This window comes from Danio aesculapii, chromosome 15 (assembly GCF_903798145.1).
Source record: "Danio aesculapii chromosome 15, fDanAes4.1, whole genome shotgun sequence".
Lineage (NCBI taxonomy): Eukaryota > Metazoa > Chordata > Actinopteri > Cypriniformes > Danionidae > Danio > Danio aesculapii.
In genome coordinates, this window is record NC_079449.1 from 35,415,454 (window position 1) to 35,436,705 (window position 21,252).

At 38.9% G+C, this 21,252-nt stretch overlaps 1 protein-coding gene and 1 long non-coding RNA gene across 3 annotated transcripts in view; one reads left to right on the forward strand and one right to left on the reverse strand.

Moving 5' to 3' along the window:
• scn2b (sodium channel, voltage-gated, type II, beta) overlaps nt 1-21,252 on the forward strand; it is a 36,340-nt gene that overhangs the window by 2,858 nt on the left and 12,230 nt on the right. For both annotated transcript variants that reach the window (XM_056473820.1, XM_056473819.1), the window contains exons 2-3: nt 12,114-12,280; nt 12,699-12,915. In XM_056473820.1, coding sequence (XP_056329795.1) covers nt 12,114-12,280; nt 12,699-12,915 — 384 coding nt within the window. The remainder of the gene's footprint in view (nt 1-12,113; nt 12,281-12,698; nt 12,916-21,252) is intronic.
• Nucleotides 11,394-21,252, reverse strand: part of LOC130241856 (uncharacterized) — a 30,664-nt gene continuing 20,805 nt past the window's right edge. The window contains exons 4-5 of the long non-coding RNA XR_008838907.1: nt 12,405-12,441; nt 11,394-12,240 (exon numbers count right to left, since the gene is read on the reverse strand). This is a non-coding gene — a long non-coding RNA (uncharacterized LOC130241856). The remainder of the gene's footprint in view (nt 12,241-12,404; nt 12,442-21,252) is intronic.

The following is a 21,252-nucleotide window of genomic DNA, read 5'->3' on the forward strand; positions in this document are numbered from 1 at the left end:
TTGAAATGTCTCTTCTTCTTTATTATAAATATTTGCTCAATTGAAACACTTTGAGGTCAGTAATTCTAGTTAGCAAATATGCATTAATTGATTACAGCACTCTTTTAAAGGTAATGTAGCACATTTTAGGTAGTGAGTAACAGCAGTTAATACAGCACTTTAAAAAAGTAGTTTATAACAGCAAATCAGGAGGATATTTGATTAATTTCTGGAGGATAATTTGATACTCAGACTAAAGTAATGATGCTGTTAACTAGGTTTTGTGGTCACAGATATTAATTACACTTAATTACAGTAGAAACATGTTATTATTGGCTAACACATTTTTATACTGTATCTGCATGTGTTTTTATTGCCCTAAAAAATATCTTAAAAATAACAAACAATAATATTTTGACCCCAGATATTTAAATCATGGTATACATTCTATAAATGTCTATCAATAAGGATTCATTATTGCTTTTTCAATTTACAGTTGAAGACAAAATCTCATGTTTAACAGAGCAAGGGTATTTTTCATAGTATTTTTTAATTTTAGTCTCATTTAATTTAGTTTGTCTTAATAAAAACTTTTTAAAATAATGGTAATAATAATTTTAAATATTAATAATATTAAGGTCAATATTATTACCCCCTTAAGATTTTTTTTCTCCAGTTTGCTAACAAACCACTGTTGTCTAACCTAATTAACCTACTGTAATTTGCCTAGTTAACCAAATTAACCTAGTTAGCCTTTAACTTGCACTAGTACAATACTAGTATCTTGGCAAATAACGAGTGAAATATTATGTACTGTCATCTTGGCAAAAACAAAAATAGTTATTAAAATGTAGTTATTAAAACCTATTGGGAAAAAAAATTGAAAATGGTATTAAAATTTTACAGTAGGGCTGTTTTTTTTATTTTATTTTATGCAATGCATTGTACTGATGTAATGTATGTCTTTTAAATGTAACATTTATTAAAGTATTGTTCTAGACATTCTATCAGATTTTGAATTGACAGCTTAACCAAAATGTTACATTCTTTCATAAAAAAAATGATAAAAATTTCTTTTTAAAATAGTTTTTGGCGACGCAGTGGTGCAGTAGGTAGTGTTGTTGCCTCACAGCAAGAAGGTCACTGGTTCGAGCCTCGGCTGAGTCAGGTGGCGTTTCTGTGTGGAGTTTGCATGTTCTCCCTATGTTCGCGTGGGTTTCCTCTGGGTGCTCCGGTTTCCCCCACAGTCCATTGACATGTAGTTTAGGTGAATTGGGTAGGCTAAATTGTCCATTGTGAATGAGTGTGTATGAATGTTTCCCAGAGATGGGTTGCAGCTGAAAGGGCATGCGCTGCGTAAAACGTGTGCTGGATAAGTTGGTGGTTCGTTCCGTCATAACGACCCAGGATTTTAAAAAAAAGGGACTAAGCCGAATGAATGAATGAAAATTGTTTTTAGAATTGCATTTTCTGAGGTGCAGACTAACATTTAAAATATTATTCACTGAAGATTGTGCTTAAGAATATCAGTCCTTTTCAAGTAGTATTTGTCAATAACAAATGATAATCATAGTGAATCCTTAAGGGTAAAGATACAAAATTAAGTAAATTTTGGGGTACCAAATTTGTTTGTAATTTTGCAGTCTGGCTGAATCATCTAGAAACTGCTTTCAGAGAATTATAATATTATAGAATTATTAATTGGTGGAGAAACAGCACCTTTAAATAACAACAACAACACTTAAGCAATAAGGTTTTCTTTGCTAATGTCAGTTGAGCCAATCGGTTAACATGACATAACAATGAGCAATATGGGTTTCAAAATGTGGAATTTAATCAAATTTTTAGAAAGCTATAAGAACCGTTAATGCTAAGATTTCTGCATCTAATACTATACATTAACGTGTTGATATCTAATCATAAAGCATATAGGTAAAAAAATATTAAACAGGACCAAATTATAAAGTGATAATATGATGATTATTTTTTTGATGATATTATTATTATAAATGTTTGCTATATTATTTAAATTTTTACAACAACTAATTCTACTGAAAATATAATAACATATAATAATAACAGTTAATATTTATATTATAAAAGCAAATTAATAATGGACCAAAAATATCTTAATTTGTAAACGTGTTATATAAAATTACATTTGGTCAAACCATAGATCTAAAACACGTCTAGTGTGTCTTAAAGCAAATGTTATAGGGAAAATTTGTTTTCGGGTGAACTTTCCCTTTAAATAGTGGATCAATGAAATAAACTGCTGTAACAGTAGCTGCAGTCTTCTTCAACCTGAATCTGACATATAGTGAATTCTATGAGAAATGATTGCTGGTAATAGGCTTGTGAAGACCTGCTTTACACTGAAATACAGATGCCTGTTTTGTCTAACTCCACTCATTTTCTGTGCAAACTTATTTTAGTTACAGTAAATGTGGTATCTTAAAACGATCTTAATAGTTTTGTTAGCATAATTTTGTTAACAAAACATAATTTAGATAACAACAATTTTAGAAAATGTCTCCATAGAACAGACTTTATGCACTGTTCTATTATTGTCTAAGTGCTATCGGATTGTTTAGAGTGTAATAGTCAGGTTTGGGAAGTAAAACCTCCATTACTTTTCTCCATAAAGATACTGATTATATACAAATAAATGCTAAACCATTAAAAAGAGACTTTTTGTGAACTATGAGGTTGTTAATCGATACGTTTGTTAAAGCAAGCAGGCTGCACTACTTAAACTTTATTTTTAAAATGAGTATGTTCCATTTTATCATAGTTCGTTGTGAAAACTGAGAAACTACATTACCCATACTGCAGTGCAGAAATTTTACCCTATCAGCAACTTTATAGTGAGCAAATTATGGTTAAGGATGTGCAGTAAGGTCCATAAATATTTGGACATCGACACAATTCTAACATATTTGGCTCCAACACAATCCAAATCAGGTGAATGCTGTAGGAATTACAACAGTTTGCATATGTGTCTCCCACTTGTTAAGGGACCAAAAGTAATTGGACAGAATTATAATCATAAATCAAACTTTCACTTTTTAATACTTGGTTGCAAATCCTTTGCCTGGAACACATAGACATCACCACACGCTGAGTTTCATTCCTGGTGGTGCTCTATCAGGCCTCCACAGTAAATGTGCTCAGTTTCAAGTGAAATTCTGAAGGAGTTCTGAAGAATTTAGCTTAATATGAGCAGAATATAATGCCTGAAACACTTCAGAATTAATCCTGCTGCTTTGTTCAGCAGTCACATCATCAGTAAATACAAGAGAACCAGTTCCTTTGACAGCCATACATGCGCGGGCCATGTCACTACTACACCATGCTGCACTGTTTAAGATCATGATCAGTTCCTTTCCTTCTCCATACTCTTCTTTTCCCATGACTACAAGTTGATCTTGGTCTCATCTGTCCATAATATGTTGTTCCAGCACTGTGAAAACTTTTTAGAACTCTAATCTGGGCTTCCTCTTTTTGAGGCTCAACAATGGTTTACATCTTGTGGTGAACCCTCTGTATTCATATACACACCTTTCTCCTGGTGAGTGTTCTTAATCTGGCCAACTGTTGTGAAGGGTGTTTTCTTCACCAGAGAAAGAATTTTTTTGTCGCCCACCACAGTTGTTTCCATTGTCTTCCAGGTCTTTTGGTGTTGCTGAGCTCACTGGTGCAGTCTTTCTTTTTAAGAATGTTCCAAACAGTTGTTTTAGCCACGCCTAATTTTTTGCTCTCTCTCTGATGAGTTTGTTCTGTTTTTTCAGCCTAATGATGGCTTGCGTAACTGATGACAGCTCTTTGGATCACATCTTGAGAGTTGACAGTAATAGATTTCAAATGCAAATAGCACACTTGAAATGAACTCTAGACCTTTTATCTGCTCATTGTAATATGGATAATGAGGGAATAACACACACCTGGCCATGGAACAGCTTAGAAGCCAATTGTCCAATTACTTTTGGACCCTTAACAAGTGGGAGGCACATATGCAAACTTTTGTAACTCTTACACTGTTCACTTGATTTGGATGTAAATACCTTACTTTCAAATCGATTGTGTTGGTTTATAGAGCCAAAATGTTAGAATTATGTCAATGTCCAGATATTTATAGACCTAAGTATATATATATATATATATATATATATATATATATATATATATATATATATATATATATATATATATATATATATATATTTATTTATGCATGTAGTATGGGAAATATTGTTTCTTAGTTGTCACAATGACCACTGATAAAATAAAAATAAAGTTCATTTCTATACTTCATGGTCATTTGCAATGCTTTATGGGATTGTAGTTCTTTCCCTTATTAAACCTGTTGAAGGGTTAGTTACCAAAAAAGGAAATAATGTTATTAATTACTCACCCACTTGCTGTTGCAAACCCGAGACGTTCGTTCATCTTAGATGAAATCTGAGAGCTCCTTCATTCTCCATAGACAGCAAGGTCCAAAAAGGTACTAAAAACATCTTCAACACTGATTTTATACCTTCAGAGGTTCAATTTAGAATACTGTTGTGCACACATAACACAAAAATAACGACTTTATTCAACAGTTTCTTCTCCTAAGTGTCAGTATATTGTGTGCATGCACAAGAACTGTACCCATATGCCTGCACATGACTTCCTCTGTTTGAAACAAGCACAGGCACATCTGATGTAATACGTCAGCAGATGACCAAGTGTAACACATAAAGCTCTCTCTCATGAACGTGTACAATTTACTGACAATGAGGAGAATCAGACTCAGGTGTGTCAACCAGGCAATCAGTCAAATGTAAAAGCAGCCTCAAATTAGGTTATTCTGTCAGTTTTGATCCAACAGATACCCTAAGGCAGGGATCACCAAACTTGTTCCTGGAGGTCCGGTGTCCTGCAGATTTTAGCTCCAACCCTAATCAAAAACACCTGAACAAGCTAATCAAGGTCTTAGTAGGTATACTTAAAACATCCAGGCAGGTGTGTTGAGGCAAGTTGGAGCTAAACCCTGCTGGGCACCGGATCTCCAGGAACAAGATTGGTGACCCCTGCCCTAAGGGCATTTAGGCCTTGTCAGTGCATTGAGTTGGTTTTGTCCGTTGTTGGTTTGGTCCGTTTCAGACCGTCGGCTACATTTATCAAATATTTGCAAACAATATGAATTATTTGATTATTAGGCATATTTGAACAAGCGAATCTTTCCATGGTGAGTGAAAATTACTATGATAATGGTACTAAATGCTGTTTTATTTACACTTTGTCTGTGCACATTGGAAGATCTAGTTTCCCTTTGTGAAACAAAAAAAAACAGACGCGCAGACACAGAACGCGGCTCTCATTTCAGTCAGCTTTCATCCGTTTGGTGTGTTCATTAGCAGCTTTTTAGTTCAGAAGCAATACAACGTGGACAACAATACAGTTATGTTTCGTTGGTGCTAGCTGTTTGGTGTCAGCTTGGTGTGTCTTGCCGGATTCACACCAGATGTAAAGCACTGCGTCACTTGCTCTGGTTTACCAAAGACTATTGATTACACAAGACATGTCACTCATATTATTTTGAATGGGGAAAAGTGCAACATCAACATGGCAATTGAAGCCCCGCCTTTTAGTACAGGAGCCAATTATCGATCGCTATAGACTGACGAATCTCCAGGGGAGAGGCTCGGACCAACCGTGAGTTTCTGCAGATTTTGTGTGAACGTTTAGAAATGAAACTAAAGACACATTGTTAACATTGTTAATTTTAATGGTGATTCTATATATGAAATTTAATCGTAAGCTTGGCAAGCAATTTTAGAGAATTTAAAGTTTTGCCATTCAGATAGAATGCCTGAGCATACTGCCTAAGAGATGTTTTAAAGATGGCCACCAAGTGAAATGACGTGTCTTAAATGCTTACTACTTTAGGTTTACTCATAGGAGGTTTTCCCCTTACACAAGTTTTTCGCTCGAGCTATTTTAACTTCCACAGTAACCATGTTTGAGGCAAATTCCCTGCTTTTGCAGCAATATTGTTGCACATTCCACATCATTTGTGCAGCACAACAATAATCTGCATTTGCATTAACTTTGTATGTAATTTAAGGCTGATTAATACAAGTGCGTTAAGTGCACGCAGATGGTCTGGTGCAGTATTTGCACAGTCTCATACCCTTGTAATGTGTAAAATGTAACTACATATCACGATGACATGTACTGCAAGAACTGTGATAGGTCAGTTTGATAGCAATGATGAGTGTGGACGGGGTCAAGAACTATTGGAGAGGTGTGAGCCCAGTGCCATGAGTGTTTAATGAGTCCCGTGTGGGAGCTTTGGTTTTGCAGGATACTTTGGTTTTGTGTTTACTTTATGATTAAATTAGTTCCACATCAGCCACCTCTGAATGAGCGAGTTTGAGCTACTTGTACAGTAAAGCCCAATCCTAATTCTATTTTCGTACCCCTACCCCTTGACCCTTCAAACAGTGTGAAGGGGAAGGGCTTCAAAATTTACCCCTAAGAAATAGGACACCACTACAGCACCTGCACGTGTAGTCATATGTCATCGTAAGCGCTTACTTCATATGAGATCGACATCCTGACTGATTTAGTTATTCCAGTTGCGTTATTTTTTTAGTATTTATCTTCAGGAAATCACTGAAGGCAACGATATCATGTTATCATAACGATATAATGTGGCAATAAGCTTGTAACTTTACTGTGCATTTACACCCTGGCCATATTCATCAATGTAAACACAAGAAAACAACAGACACTGTAAAAAGCCCATTCCCAGCCACTAGACTTTTCTGACAGGGTATTCAAGTATCATCGAGTGACAGAATGTTGTGGGACTACTATACAAGAGTTATTATTAGAGATTATAGATAGCGAAATTTGACGGTAAAAAATTATGGTAAAACACGAACACGGTAATGAATGTGTTAAAACATATGCTTGTTTGTTTGTCGTAAAAATTCTTAATAATGACAAAAAAATACTAATTTGTGGATCTCCTTACTTCCGGGTGCAGCTATGCTACCATTGTGGGTGGTGTATTCTGGGAAATTTTCTTAGCCCTTGGTTTCAAGTGTGGTCCTGAAAAATCTCTCTTTCAAGGGGCATCTAGCCCTTCCCCTTAGCCCTACGCCTTCAAGCTAAAGAGAATTGGGACACTCCTACCCCTTCACGTGAACGCGCAAAAAGAGGGGCAGAGGTAAGGGGAAGGGCTAAGGGGTAGAATTGGGATTGGGCCTAAGTTAGCGTTAGTTAGCGGGCCTAAGTATTTCGGTGTCAACAAAACCCCCGCTAACAAACTCGACACAGAGGATCATAGAAAACACTCTACTAGCTAATGTTTCGAAACTGTTATTGTTAGAGCAACACAAACATGCACCATGGGATACGGTGATCACTCTTTACTCATGTCAGTAATAATTCTGCATTTGGTGATAACTCAGCATAATATTCATACTGTACATATTTTGAATATTTAAAGACTACATTTTGTGCACTCAAAATAACAAAACATAGCAGTTTTGTAAACTAATAAAAGCAAACAGTGTGCACTTCTGTAAGTCTTAGTGAACTTGCTTCTATAAAAGATCTAAAGAGAGCAAAATGTCTACTTTCAACTAAACCAATTTAAAGGAAAAACAAACATTCTCCTATTATGTAATCCATTTAGGCATGCAGATGCAACCACAACTGCAGAGGCAACGAGCGAGTCTGTCTCACTTCAGCTTTTAAACCGAAAACAAAGAAAGCACTAGTTCATCGATAAGTTATTTAAATGTTAATGCAGCCTCTATAAGGGTTTGCCCTCACACATTTACAATCATTACTTCTTTCTTTGTGCTGTGACAAGCTTCATCCATGTGCATGATCGCTTCTATGTAAAGTCTCATTATTATGAGTTTAAGAAACATTTAATAAGTCAACTAATCATTTAATATGAACAGCTACTAGTGGACAAGGAAAATAGTCATGAGAAGTCCTAAAAATTCTGGAACCCCTAAAAAATGTGGGTGGGGCACTAAAGCATTCAATATTAGCACACTTAAAATGTTGCTTAGCCAATCAGATCGAAAGACCAAATCTATTCGCTGTATAAATAACACTTTTACTTTTTACCATAACCTTGAGAGCAGGATAAAGAGGACAGAGAGTCAGCGCAGGGAGGGTGCAGGACTGGGGTTTGTCTGCACTCTTGTATGAGAGAGGGAGAGAGAGCTACACTGCAGTGTTTTATGCCCACAGCTCTCTTAACCGGTGAATATTGATGCATAAGCATCGAATCCGTACCCTAAGCACAAAACCGAGACCTCAGCAGTAATCATTTAAACAGACTTCACAAAGCATTGTATCTGACTGTGTGCTGATTCCTCAAAGAAACGCATGAACTCAGTCATTAAATGTGCATGGGGTTTGCTAGGGAGTTATCAAGCATATGTAGCATGGAGAGAAACGGTCTAAATATACATGAAGGTAAAAGGGTGGGTGGGGATGACATTGACGTAGTGCTGGTATTGAGTAACACGGCCGGCTGACTGCTGACTCTGCATGTGTGTGCGTGTTTATTTTAGCCCACACTAAAGCATATGCAGGATCTGCTGTTATAATGCGGCGCTGCATCATTTGTATAACGAAAGGCTGTGTTTTTAAATGTTGCCTTGTTAGCATTCTGAATTTAGCGCACTATGAATCATACTCGATGTGAAGGTATTCAAGTATACATGAGGGTTGTGTATATGTGTGTGTTGTCTGAACACAGCTGCTGTAGTTCTTGCTCTCTATCCGCGAGGACACCTGATTTTTCTGGAGGGAGGGAGACGGGCTGAACTGCAGCACTTTGAGGGGGTGGGGAAGAGAACGGGACGGTACGGGATGGGACGGGATGGGGTGGGCTGGGTTGGGAGGGTGTGACGAAGTTGCTGCTACTACTGCAGAGAGCCGAGCCGATAAAGCATAACTGCTGCAGCAGTGGGAACTTGTCCAGAAACACACAAACTCCTGACTGCAGAGGGATGAAATGGTGCAGAGGTGGAGAAAATATACCTTTGGACAACATGTTTTGGTTGATCCTCTAATTAATGGAATTGTGCTTAATACAGATAATGAAGTCATTTATTGAAACAGAGCTATACAATTCTAAAACCACGATATGGTTTACTTTAAAGGCATAGTTCACCCAGAAATAAAAATTTGCTCACTATTTCCCTATTACCTTTTTGAGGTTCTTTCATCTGCTGAATACAAAAGAAGATATTTTGAAGTATGCTGAAAACTAACCATCTACAGTTGTAAAAAAGTAATAATAATTTGGCCACTCCTCTGGGGCTGCACAGTAATGTGGTCTTTCTTTATAAGAGAAGATCAGAGTGAAATGCCATTTGGTTTTTAGAGAAAGCTAGATAATGTCATGTTTTTAAGATAGAAATCCGTAGTGTAGCAGTATTGAAATGTGTGAAATTAAATTGAATCTAAAATATAGACTATGCAAAATTTGGGCACCCTCTCTTTTGTGTGGATTTCAAAACCTGTATTCTCTTAATGCTGATTGATTACAACACAAAATTGATTTGAGTGACTCAGTGAACTTCAACAATCATTAAAGAGGTGCAAGCAATCATGAAAAAGAACATTTAAGATAGCTGATTGCTAGTTGTGCTTCTCCTTTTTGTGAACCTGAAAGTAGCAACATGGGAACCTCAAAAGAACTTCCTAATGACTTAAAAAGTAGGATAATTAACCAACATAAATTAGAAAAAGGATACAAAAAGCTTTCACAAAGGTTTGAAGTCTCTGTCTCTACAGTCAGACATATGGTAAGAAAATGGAAGGCCACAGGAACAATTCTTGTGAAGGAAAGATGTGCTAGACCAAGAAAAAATATCTGAAAGGCAAAGGCGAAGAATGGTTAGAATGGTCACAGACAAACCACAGACCACCTCCAAAGAGCTCCAGGAACATCTTGCTGCTGATAATGTCATTGTATATTGTTCCACAGTCCAGTGCTCTTCGTCACAGCTTAAATGGAAGGGTGATGCAGAAAAAGCCTTTTCTGCATTCTGCCAACAAAAAGAGTCATTTGAAGTATGCAAAGACTTATCTGGACAAGCCTGAATCATTTTGGAAACTGTATACTGTGGACAAATGCCAAAAACATAGCTACTTTGCTTGGTGGAAAAATAACACAGCATTCTAGGAGAAGAACCTGCTTCCTATTGTAAAATATGGTGGAGGGTCCATCATGCTGTGGGGATGTGTGGCAAGCACAGGTACTGGAAACCATGTCAGAGTTAAAGGTCACATAGATTCCACCCAGCATCAGCAGATTCTGAAGAACAATGTTCAAAAATCAATCAAAAGACTCCAGGGTTGGATGTTTTAGCAGGACAATGACCCAAAGCACAGTTCCAGATCAACCAAAGAATTCATGCTGAGACATGATACAATGTTCTAGACTGGCCTACCCAGTCTCCAGACTTGAACCTCATTGAAAATCTATGGATTAATTTGAAAAGGGCCATTCATGCTCGGCACCCATCAAACCTGACTGAACTGGAGAAATTCAGCAAGGAATAATGGTACAAAATGCCTTCAGCAAGAATTCAGGGACATATCCTTGACTATAAGAAGCATCCAATGGCTGTTATTTCAACAAAAGGTGGCTCTACAAAAGATTGATGTCATTATTCTGTTGGGGTGCCCAAATTTTTGCACCTGTCTGTTTTTGTCATGACTTAAATTGCATTGCATCTGTTTATTAAATACATTTTATATCAGAACTGAAATGTTGATTTTACCCTAGGGTATAAAATTTATCCAAATGAAATTGCTGATTTGAAAGGCCAGCAGGTTTTGGTTTGCAATTATGAAAATGATCAGGGGTGCGCAAGCTTTTAACTCATAAGACTGCCCATCCATAAAAGGAAAAACCAATAATTTGGAAGTAAATGATTACAGGTTTCTAGCTTTCTTCGAAATATCTTCTTTTATGTTTAACTCTTACAGGTTTTGGACAAGTGAAGGCTGGGTAAATGATGGTGGAATTTATTTATTTGTTTGAAAGAACTATCACTTGGGGCAGCAAAGCGGCACAGCAAGAAAGTCGCTGGCTCAAGTTCCGGCTGGGCCAGTTAGCATTTCTGTGTGGAGTGTGTGTGAATAAGTGTGTATGGGTGTTTTCCAATACTCAGTAATGGCTGGAAAGGCAACCGCTGTGAAAAACATATGTCGGAATAGTTGGTGGTTCATTTCACTGTGGCGACCTCTGAAATAGAGACTAGACTGAAGGAAAATGAATGAATGAATGAATAAATGAACTACCCCTTTAAGGCTTTGTAAATCAAAGTCACCCATAGCGCAACAAAAGGACAATATTTACATTTATGTCTGAAACTAAAAAGTTTCCCTATTTTATTTATTTGATCAGATACCATTAATATTTATTAAAGCATCAGATTTCTGAAGTAGCATGTGACACTGAGAAATTGAGTTACGACTGCTGAATACTCAGCCAGTATCATACAAGAATTACTTTTAAAATGGATAATTGCAATACATTTTTACAGCAGTACAGTTTTTAGTGTATCTTTTAGCAAATAACAGGCAATTGTGAGAATAACAAGCTTATTTAAAAAAAAGATTTTAAAAAATCATAGCATCCTCAGGCTTTCTAACTAATTCAAATAAATAAATATATAATCTTTTACGAAACACAATAATTCAAACTTATTTTAGCCATTTTAAAGACAACTATTCATTCATGAATATAAGTTATATAATACTACTATAAACTAAAAAATATTGTAAAAACATTCAAGGATGCCAAAACTCTAAACATAGTTTAGATCCAACCCCAATCAGACACACCTGGAGTAGCTAATCAAGCTCTTAGTAGGCTTGCTATCAATGTCCTGGCAGGTGTGTTGAGGCAAGTTGGAGCCAAACTCTGCAGGACACCGGCCCTCCAGGACTGAGTTTGGGCACCCCTGTTCTAATACTTAAGTCAGTTACTTCAAAAAGCATTTTTGTCACATATGATAAAAAACATGGACTTTACCAAAGTATTTCACCAATCAGATTGCAGGAATAAGACATATGTATATATGCATATCTTTTAGCCTGTCCAGTGACGTCCATGGATGTGCTGGTGCCGACGCTAATCAACGCTCTCAACGGGAGTGATGTCAGAATCACATGTACTTTCACCTCATGCTACAAGCTGGACCCCAGCAAGTTTGCCATGAACTGGACATATCAGGAGACAAGCAACAGCACAGAGGAGATGGTGAGAGGAAACAAAATACTACAAACATTCAATATAGTAATACACATTATCTGTTATCCTGCATTTTATTTATTTGAAATAGATAGTTTACTCAAAAGTTTTAATTCTGACATTATTTACTCACCCTTTACTTGTTTCATTGCTTCATGAATTTCTTTCATCTGTAAAACACAAACAAATATATTTTGAAGAAAGCTGGATACCTGTAACCATTGACTTTCATAGTAGGAAAAGCAAACACTATGGACATTAATGATTACACAATTTTGGATTTCTTCAAACAGAAAACAAAAATTCATCAAAGTTTAGATCCACTTGAGAGTTAGAAAATAGTGAGTGCATTTTCATTTTTGGGTGAACTTTCTATTTAATGTACCTTCATCCATAATGTCTTTGTTCTCTCTCTCTCTCACTCAAGTTCATGACCTATAAGAACACCTATAAGATGATACCCTTGAAGCCCAGCCGATTTGGAGAGCGGGTCATGTTTACTGGAAACCTGGATAAGAACGACCTTTCCATCACTATCTCGGATGTGCAGCTGACAGACGAGGGCATCTACAACTGCTATGTGCGCAACCCTCCAGACCGCATTCAGGGACATGGCACCATCCAGTTTGCTGTCCTGACTGAATGTAAGGCTTCATCTTAGAAGCAGCATGACAGACATTTCAAACGTTCAAACCAGGGTTACTTCAGGATGGCCATGATGAATGGGGTTTCCTCACTGTAGGTGTTGTAAAGTCCAGGATTAGAATAGTTTACTCCATCGGTGACATATCCAGGTCATCCTGTGAGTTAGCGGCACACTAGTTCCCTCGATAAAAAATGAATACCTATAGGATTTTTTCTATATTGGCATTTTGATTTATTTTCACAAAATAAAAATTTTAAAATGTTTAAATCCTAAGTCAAACCAACTGCAGGAATTAGATAAATGTTAAGTAGATGGTCGCATGAGACTACCAACAACTTTATATCCATAAGGTGTTTTTATTTTTTTCATTACATCACAGGGAAACTAACTTAAACAAGTTAAAATATTAGTCCACCATGTCAGTGCAATAGCCTAGTGTTTAGCAGTTCAACTTATGGTGCGGTAACACTTCAGGGCGTCCCGAATCCTGTCTCGAGAACATTTCCCGACCCTACCCCTCTCTCTCTCTCCCACTTTGCTTCATGTCTGATTACTGCCCTATCTAATAAAGGCAAAAATGACAAAAAATAAATCTTTAAAAAATTTGTCCACCAATAACTGAAATTTATGTTATTAATAACTTACTCTCATTTAGTTCCATATAAGACCTTCGTTCATCCTCAGAAAGCAAATTAAAACATTTTAGATGAAGTCCCGAGACGTTCAAAGCAACCAAAAACATTGACAAAACATTCCATTTAACTGTAATCGTAGGAAGCTCCAAGAACACTTTTGTGCACATAAAATATTAAAAACAACTTTGTTGGTATTTGGTACCGGTCTGTGGATCCGTTGGTACCGGGCTGCACAAAAACTCATTAATTATTTCCGTGTTATTAATTATCTGAGTCTGAACAATCTTTTATTTTGACCATATTCTCTCGGTTACATCTCGGTCTCTTGAGTGCCCGAATTTAACCCACAAGCAGTTAAATGAGTAAGAAACAGGTGTCTTTGAAAAGTTTTTTTGCTAAGGGGAAAAAGCCCAGTGAAGGACCCATAAATTGCCAAGGAATGGATCCGCAACCCATTTGTCAACAAATCAGGTGAATCCACCATGGCTGTGCAAGAAGATCAACTGATGGAGATCCTAAATGATCATGGCCTTTTAGGCGCTGTTTGCACATCGCATCTTTTTTAAAGTTCACATAAGTTCGTTGTTTGCAATGGAGGTGCATGCACGAGCAGCGACACAAGCTCAAGCCTTCCAGATGCACCCAGTTGAATGAATCCTATGAATGCACCGTGAGTCACGTGACAAGAACTGACCAATCAGCTTCAACTTGTTTTGAATATACACATTTCGGTGAGACTAATTGTAATAACTTATAGAGACAATCGTCAATTTTGCTTCAGCATTTACTTGAAGGTTTGGTACCAAACAATGTTTTGATTACATCACAGGTGGCTGGCAAACACATACAAGGTATTCTTCTTCACTGCTTTTTAAGCATACACAAAACCATTAGTCTGCCCTCTACAGGTCAACATGTAAAACCATCTGACATTACAACATCCCTTTCCCCCCAAGCTGACTACATTATTATTATTTATATTAAATCACCCATAACAACAGTAACTATACATAATTATTTATTTGTTTTTTATTTATTTAGTTCAGTTTAGATCAGTTCACAATCTTTCAAGTAAGCAGGCATCTTCCAGGTTCTTTGAGATCTTCTCACATTTACCACCGGACTTAAAGATTTTTCCATTCCAGTGGTAATCTCAGAGTTTTCAGAACCATCAACCAACACTTCAGGGCAGTTAGTTTGACTAGAAAGGTCCTCAGTACCCCTGCTCACCGTCTCTTTATGCTCTGCAAATATCATATTTTCAGATATATCAAAATCTGGAAATTTAGAGTCCACTCTCTCCTCTGGAGTATCTGCAAGCGATTTCCCTTGGGAATGAATCTGATCCACATGTCTACGGACTACTCGCCCATCACCCAACATCACCTTATACGAAAGTGGGCCAGTCACAGTTTCTATACGGCCTGGAATCAATTTTTGTCCATAAGTGAAGTTCCGAGTAAGTACTGGATCTCCCACACGAAAACTCTGATCATGGGCCTTTTTATCATGGTAGACTTTCTGCTTTTGTTGTTGTCCTTCAATTTTTCTTGTCAAATCGGGATGTATAAAGTCCAAGGAGCATCGTGATTTCCGTCCATACAACATCTCTGCTAGTGATAGCCCTGTGGTTGTCTGAGGGGTAGTCCTGTAACTAAACAGAACTCGAGACAATTTAGTTGCAATTGTTCCATCCACATATACGCCCCCATTACTGGAAGCATGATAAGGTGCAGAAGTGACAAGTCTCACTCCATTTTTCTTCAGGAATTCTTTGAATTCATTACTGATAAAACAAGTTCCATTATCCAACACAATCAGTTCAGGTAATCCATGGTTACTAAAGCTTTTCCTCAAGCATTCAATGGTGGCTGCAGATGTAGCTGAATTCACTGGGAAAACATCCAACCATTTAGAATGTGCATCGATTAGGACAAAGAACATTTTCCCCATGATCGGTCCCGCATAATCCACATGTAATCTTTGCCATGGTTTTTCTGGCCAATTCCAAGGATGTAAAGGGGCAACAGGTGGAACATTTCTATGCTCCTGGCACACATGACAAGATTTTACCAACCTTTCTATATCCTGATCTAATTTTGGCCACCACACATAGCTTCTGGCTAGAGCTTTCATTCTAGACACTCCTGGATGACACTGATGTAACTGGTTTAGAACTTCTGATCTGCCCACACTGGGAATAATTACTCATGCCCCCCAGAGTACACACCCATCCTGTACACTCAATTCATTCTTCCTTACTGTAAAAGGGTCAAACTCTGTTCCTGTTAACTTTGTCAAACATCCATGCTGTACTGTTTCTCTCACCCAAGATAGGACAGGGTCCTTCTTTGTCCATCCTCTCACCTGATCTGCAGTAATCAAGGTGATATCCGCATCCTCCAGCATTAGTACTCTCTTCTCCTGCTCATTGGAAGATTCCACTGGAAGTGGTAGCCGACTCGATGCATCTGCATTTTTTAGATTCAACTTTATTGTCATTACACATGTACAAGTACAAGGCAACGAAATGCAGTTTAGGTCTAACCAGCAGTGCAATAGCAGCAAGTGCAGGATACAGGTATAAGTTATAAGGTATATGCAATGAATATGTGCAAACTTTAAATGTGCAAATGTTAAATAGTGCAGTGATTGTGAGGAGTATAAGTTAGAGGAGTGTGGGGGGTGTATTGGGGGGGGCAAAAGAGTCAGAGAGGGGCAGAGTTCAAAAGGAAGACAGCTCTGGGGAAAAAGCTGTTCCTCAGTCTGCTGGTTTTTGTCCGGGGGAGCCCGAAGCGCCTGCCGGAAGGCAGGAGAGAAAACAGTCTGTGAGCAGGGTGAGAAGTGTCCTTAAGAATACTGCATGCTCGGCGCAGACAGTGTTTCTTCTGGATGTCCTCTATGGCTGGCAGTGTAGTCCCTGTGATGCATTGGGCAGTTTTCACCACCCGCTGCAGTGCCTTAAGCTCAGCAACAGAGCAGCTTCCATACCAGACTGTGACGCAGTTGGTCAGGATGCTTTCTATTGTGCATCGGTAGAAGTTCACCAAGACAGCTGATGAAAGCTGTTTTTTCTTTAGTTGCCTCAAGAAGAATAGGCGCTGGTGAGCCTTCTTGACCAGGCTGGAGGGGCTCAGCACGCAGCCCTGTGTTACACCAGTGTTGAGTGTGACGGTGGTGGAGCAGATGTGGCCTGATCTAACATTCTGAGGTCTGTTAGTCAGAAAGTCCATAACCCAGTTGCAGAGAGACGTGTCGATATCCAGGTCTCTGAGTTTGATCAGTAACTTAGAGGGTATGACAGTGTTGAATGCTGAGCTGAAGTCAACAAACAGCATTCGTGCATAAGTGTTTTTATTGTCCAGGTGTGTGAGGACAGAGTGCAGTGCTATGGAGACGGCATCTTCTGTGCTCCTGTTGCCACGGTAGGCAAACTGATGTGAGTCCAGTGTGGATGGCAGAGAGTCTTTCAGATGTGCCAGGACCAACCGCTCAAAGCACTTCATGATGATGGGTGTGAGTGCTACAGGGCGGTAGTCATTCAGGCATGTTGGGCTGGAGTGTTTGGGCACTGGCACAATAGAGGTGGTTTTAAAGCATGTTGGCACAGTTACTAGGTTAAGTGACAGGTTGAAAATGTCTGTGAATACCCCAGCAAGCTGTTCTGCACATGCTTTGAGAACGCGCCCAGGGATACCATCTGGTCCAGCAGCCTTACGCACATTGATCCGACTCAGTGAGGTGTAGACTTCTGAGGAGGTGAGTGTGATAGTTGAGTGGTCGGTTAAGTTAGTGTTCCTGGTGTAGGGTTCTGTATTGTCTCTTTCAAAGCGGGCATAAAAGTCATTTAGCTCGTTCAGGAAGGAGACATTTGTGGCTGTGGGGGTGGACTGGCTGGGTTTGTAGTTGCTGATGGCCTGGATGCCCTGCCACATGCACCGAGGATCAGAGTTGGAAAAGTGCTCCTCTAGCTTTAGCTTGTAGCAGTGCTTGGCCTTTTTGATGCCCCTCTTCAGATTAGCCCTGGAAGTGCTGTAGGCCTGTGCATCCCCTGATCTGAAGGCATTGTTCCGTGCCTTCAGCAGGAGGCGCACCTCCTTGTTCATCCATGGCTTTTGATTTGGGTATGTGGTGATCTGTTTCTGGGTTGTAACACTGTCTATGGTGTTGTTGATATATTCCAGAACAGAGGAAGTGTAACTGTCAATGTCTGTGTGAGAGCCACATGTGGCCTGGAAAGCAAACATACTCCAGTCTGTGTGTTCAAACCTGTCCTGGAGTGTGAAGCCCACCCCCGCTGGCCACACTTTGATGGTCCTTACTGATGGCTTCACACGGTTGACGATGGGTGAGTACTTGGGGGTGAGAAACAAAGAAAGGTGATCTGATTGACCCAAGTGGGGGAGGGGGGGTCACAGCATATGCTTCAGCCATGTTTGTGTAAACTTGGTCTAAAGTTTTGTTTCCCCTTGTGTGGCAGAAAATGTTTTGATGGAATTTGGGGAGCACTGTCTTTAAGTTTGAGTGATTAAAATCCCCCGCAACAATAAAAGCAGCCTCCGGGTGAGCAGTCTGTTGTTTGCTGATGGCTTCATGAAGTTCATTCATAGCAAGCTTGGCATCAGCGTCGGGAGGAATATAAACAGCAGTTATTATGGTGGAGGTGAACTCCCGTGGCAGATAAAACGGTCTACATTTAACCATTAGAAATTCCAGGTTAACAGAGCAATGTCTCCCAACGACGACAGAGTTTGTGCACCAAGCTTTGTTAATATAAATGCATAATCCTCCGACTCTGGTCTTACCGGAGTCATCCGCCGTTCTGTCTGCTCAGAATGTTTGATGCTCAGTTAGCGATACAGCGTTTTCTGGTATCCTGCTGTTTAGCCATGTTTCTGTGAAAATCATGACATTACAGTTCCATAATCTTTTGCTGTCCTGTTGGGTGTACGATGTAAAGGCACTGCTATTCTGCACGAACAGACCCAAAATGAGCAGGAATAATACTGCAAAATTGCAGAAACTGGAGAGACGCTGAGCCTCGCGAACTGAACGCGCCGCCATCTTGTCTTGTCTTGTCTTTCCATGATCCTTGCCGGCCCTGTATAGGATGCTATACTCGTATGCTCGCAGGGTTACAGCCCATCACTGAATTCTAGGAGAAGACATCTGAGGGACTGTTTTTAGCTCATTAAGCAAAGACAGTAAAGGCTTATGATTCATAACAATGATAAATCTTTGGCCATACAAATACTTGTGGAAACGTTGTAAACCAAACATTACAGCCAAACCTTCTTTGTCCAGCTGTGAATAGTTCCGCTCAGCTTGATTCAGTGTTCGCAACATAAATCCTATTGGTCTTTCACTTCCATCAGGCATCCTATGAGAAAGAACGGCTCCTAGGCCATAAGAAGAAGCATCACATGACAAAATCACATCCTTCTGGGGGTCATAATGGACCAACACTTGAACTGAATGTATCTTTTCCTTAGATCGAGCAAATGCAGCCTCTTGTTACTTTCCCAAATTCCATTTGACATCCTTACGCAGCAACTGGTGTACAGGGGTTAACACAGTAGATAAATTGGGCAAGAACTTGTTGTAATAATTTAACAGTCCTAAATAAGCCTTCAATTCTGTTACATTCTTGGGTGAGGGAGCATTTTGGATAGCTGTGATCTTTTCTGGTGCTGGATGGAGGCCAGTCGTAACCCTGCGTCCTGTAATCTCTTCAGTACTCTAGCCAGAATTTGGAAATACTCTTCGTCATTACGACCAGTTACCAGAATATCATCAAGGAATACTGCCACATAGGGAATACCTTGTAGTACCCCCTCAATGGTCCGTTGGAAAATAGCAGGACTACAAGAGACTCCAAAAGGTAGAACACGGTAAGTAAATAATCCTTTCTGTGTATTTACAGTCACATATTTCCGGGATTCTACATCTAATGCTACTTGATGGTAAGCATGGCTCATATCCAATTTTGTAAACTTCTGTCCACCAGACAAGGTTGCAAACAAATCGTCTATCCAAGGAATGGGGTGTTGTTCCAACTTTGAGACTCTGTTTACGGTTAGCTTGTAGTCACCACATAAACGTACTGTATTATCAGATTTTAAAACAGGTACTACAGGTGCAGCCCATTCAGAGTGTTTAACAGGTTCAATGATGTTTTCCTTTAGCAAGCGTTCTATTTCTGCTTCAACCTTTGTTTTCATTGCATAAGGGACTGGTCTTGCTTTAAAAAAAATGAGTGACTGCTTGACTGCTTCCTTGTCTACATAAATCTTTGCTGGTGGTCCCTTTAATTCCCCCAACTCCTCTTTAAACAGTTCGTCATATTGACTGAGAACTTGAGGTAAAGTTACTTTTTCAATTGCTTGAATCCTATGCAGGGCCTCCCAATCCATACCCAATTCCTTGATCCATCCTCTGCCCAATAAATTGGGCCCTCCTCCCTGAACCACCACTAACGGTAGATCTTTCACAGTGTCCTTGTATCTGACTTTCGCTTGTGCAGAGCCCAACACAGTCAATTCCTGGCCAGTGTAAGTTTTTAACTTTAAAGAACAGCTCTTTAATACAGGAATGTGATCTTCCTTCCACAATTTAGAAAAATTCGACCTATTCATTATAGTCACACCGCAGCTTGTATCCACTTCAAACTTAGCATTTGACTCATTAATGGGCAGTGTGATGGTTAATGGTGCTACTTTGGCAATCTCTGTCTCTTGCAAACTGTACACTGTAAACATACCTTCTTCATCCAATATGGTCTCATGGTTTTCCTCTCTGCTTACATAATGTGTCTTCTCTCCATCTGTATATCTTCCTCTCCTTTGGGCAGTTGTTTCCCCCACAGTAGGTTTTGTTCTACAAACTTTCATTAGATGCCCTTGTTTTCCACATTTGTGGCATTTTTCAGAAATAAATCTGCATTCATTAGCCAAATGTTGCAAACTGTCTTATCTGTAACATGCTCTTTTCTTACCATTATTGTGTCTTACTGTTGTTTTATGCACTCTCAATGAACTGGAAGCTTCCATTCGCTGACTTTGCAAGTCTTTAACATCTTTATTTGCAGTTTCCATTGCTTGGGCTATTTTCAATGCTTTCTGAAAGGTTAAATCCATTTCTGCCAACAGCCTACGTTGAATACGGTCTTCATTTATGCCACATACCAATCTATCTCAAAGCATTTCAGTAAATTTTTCTCCATAATTACAATCATGAGCCAATTACCTCAATACTGCCACATATTCCAGCACTGTTTCTCCCTCCTCTCTTGATCTTGAATTAAATTTAAACCGTTGTAAAATTTCACTGGGTTTTGGGTTAAAATGCTCTTTTACTAACTCCACCAACTCTTTGTCCCTGGTTTAACTAGGCTTAACAACTTCCTTAGTAGACTGTATGTCTGGCTTTCCACCGAACTCAGCAAAATGGATTTTTGCTTAACTGCTTGAGTAATTTCATTTGCTTCAAAGAAATGTTGCAAAATTTCACAATATTCCTCCCAAGATTGTGACTGACAATCAAATGGTGTGATTGTTCCTACCATGTGAGCCATTTCCTTCCTCAAAGCTTCAAATCATCTATATCCAGCCTCTTCAGAATCTTCCGTCCTTCTTCAAAATCCTCTGTCCTTCATCCTTGTCGCCAAAAATGTAATAACTTACAGAGACAAGAGTCAATTT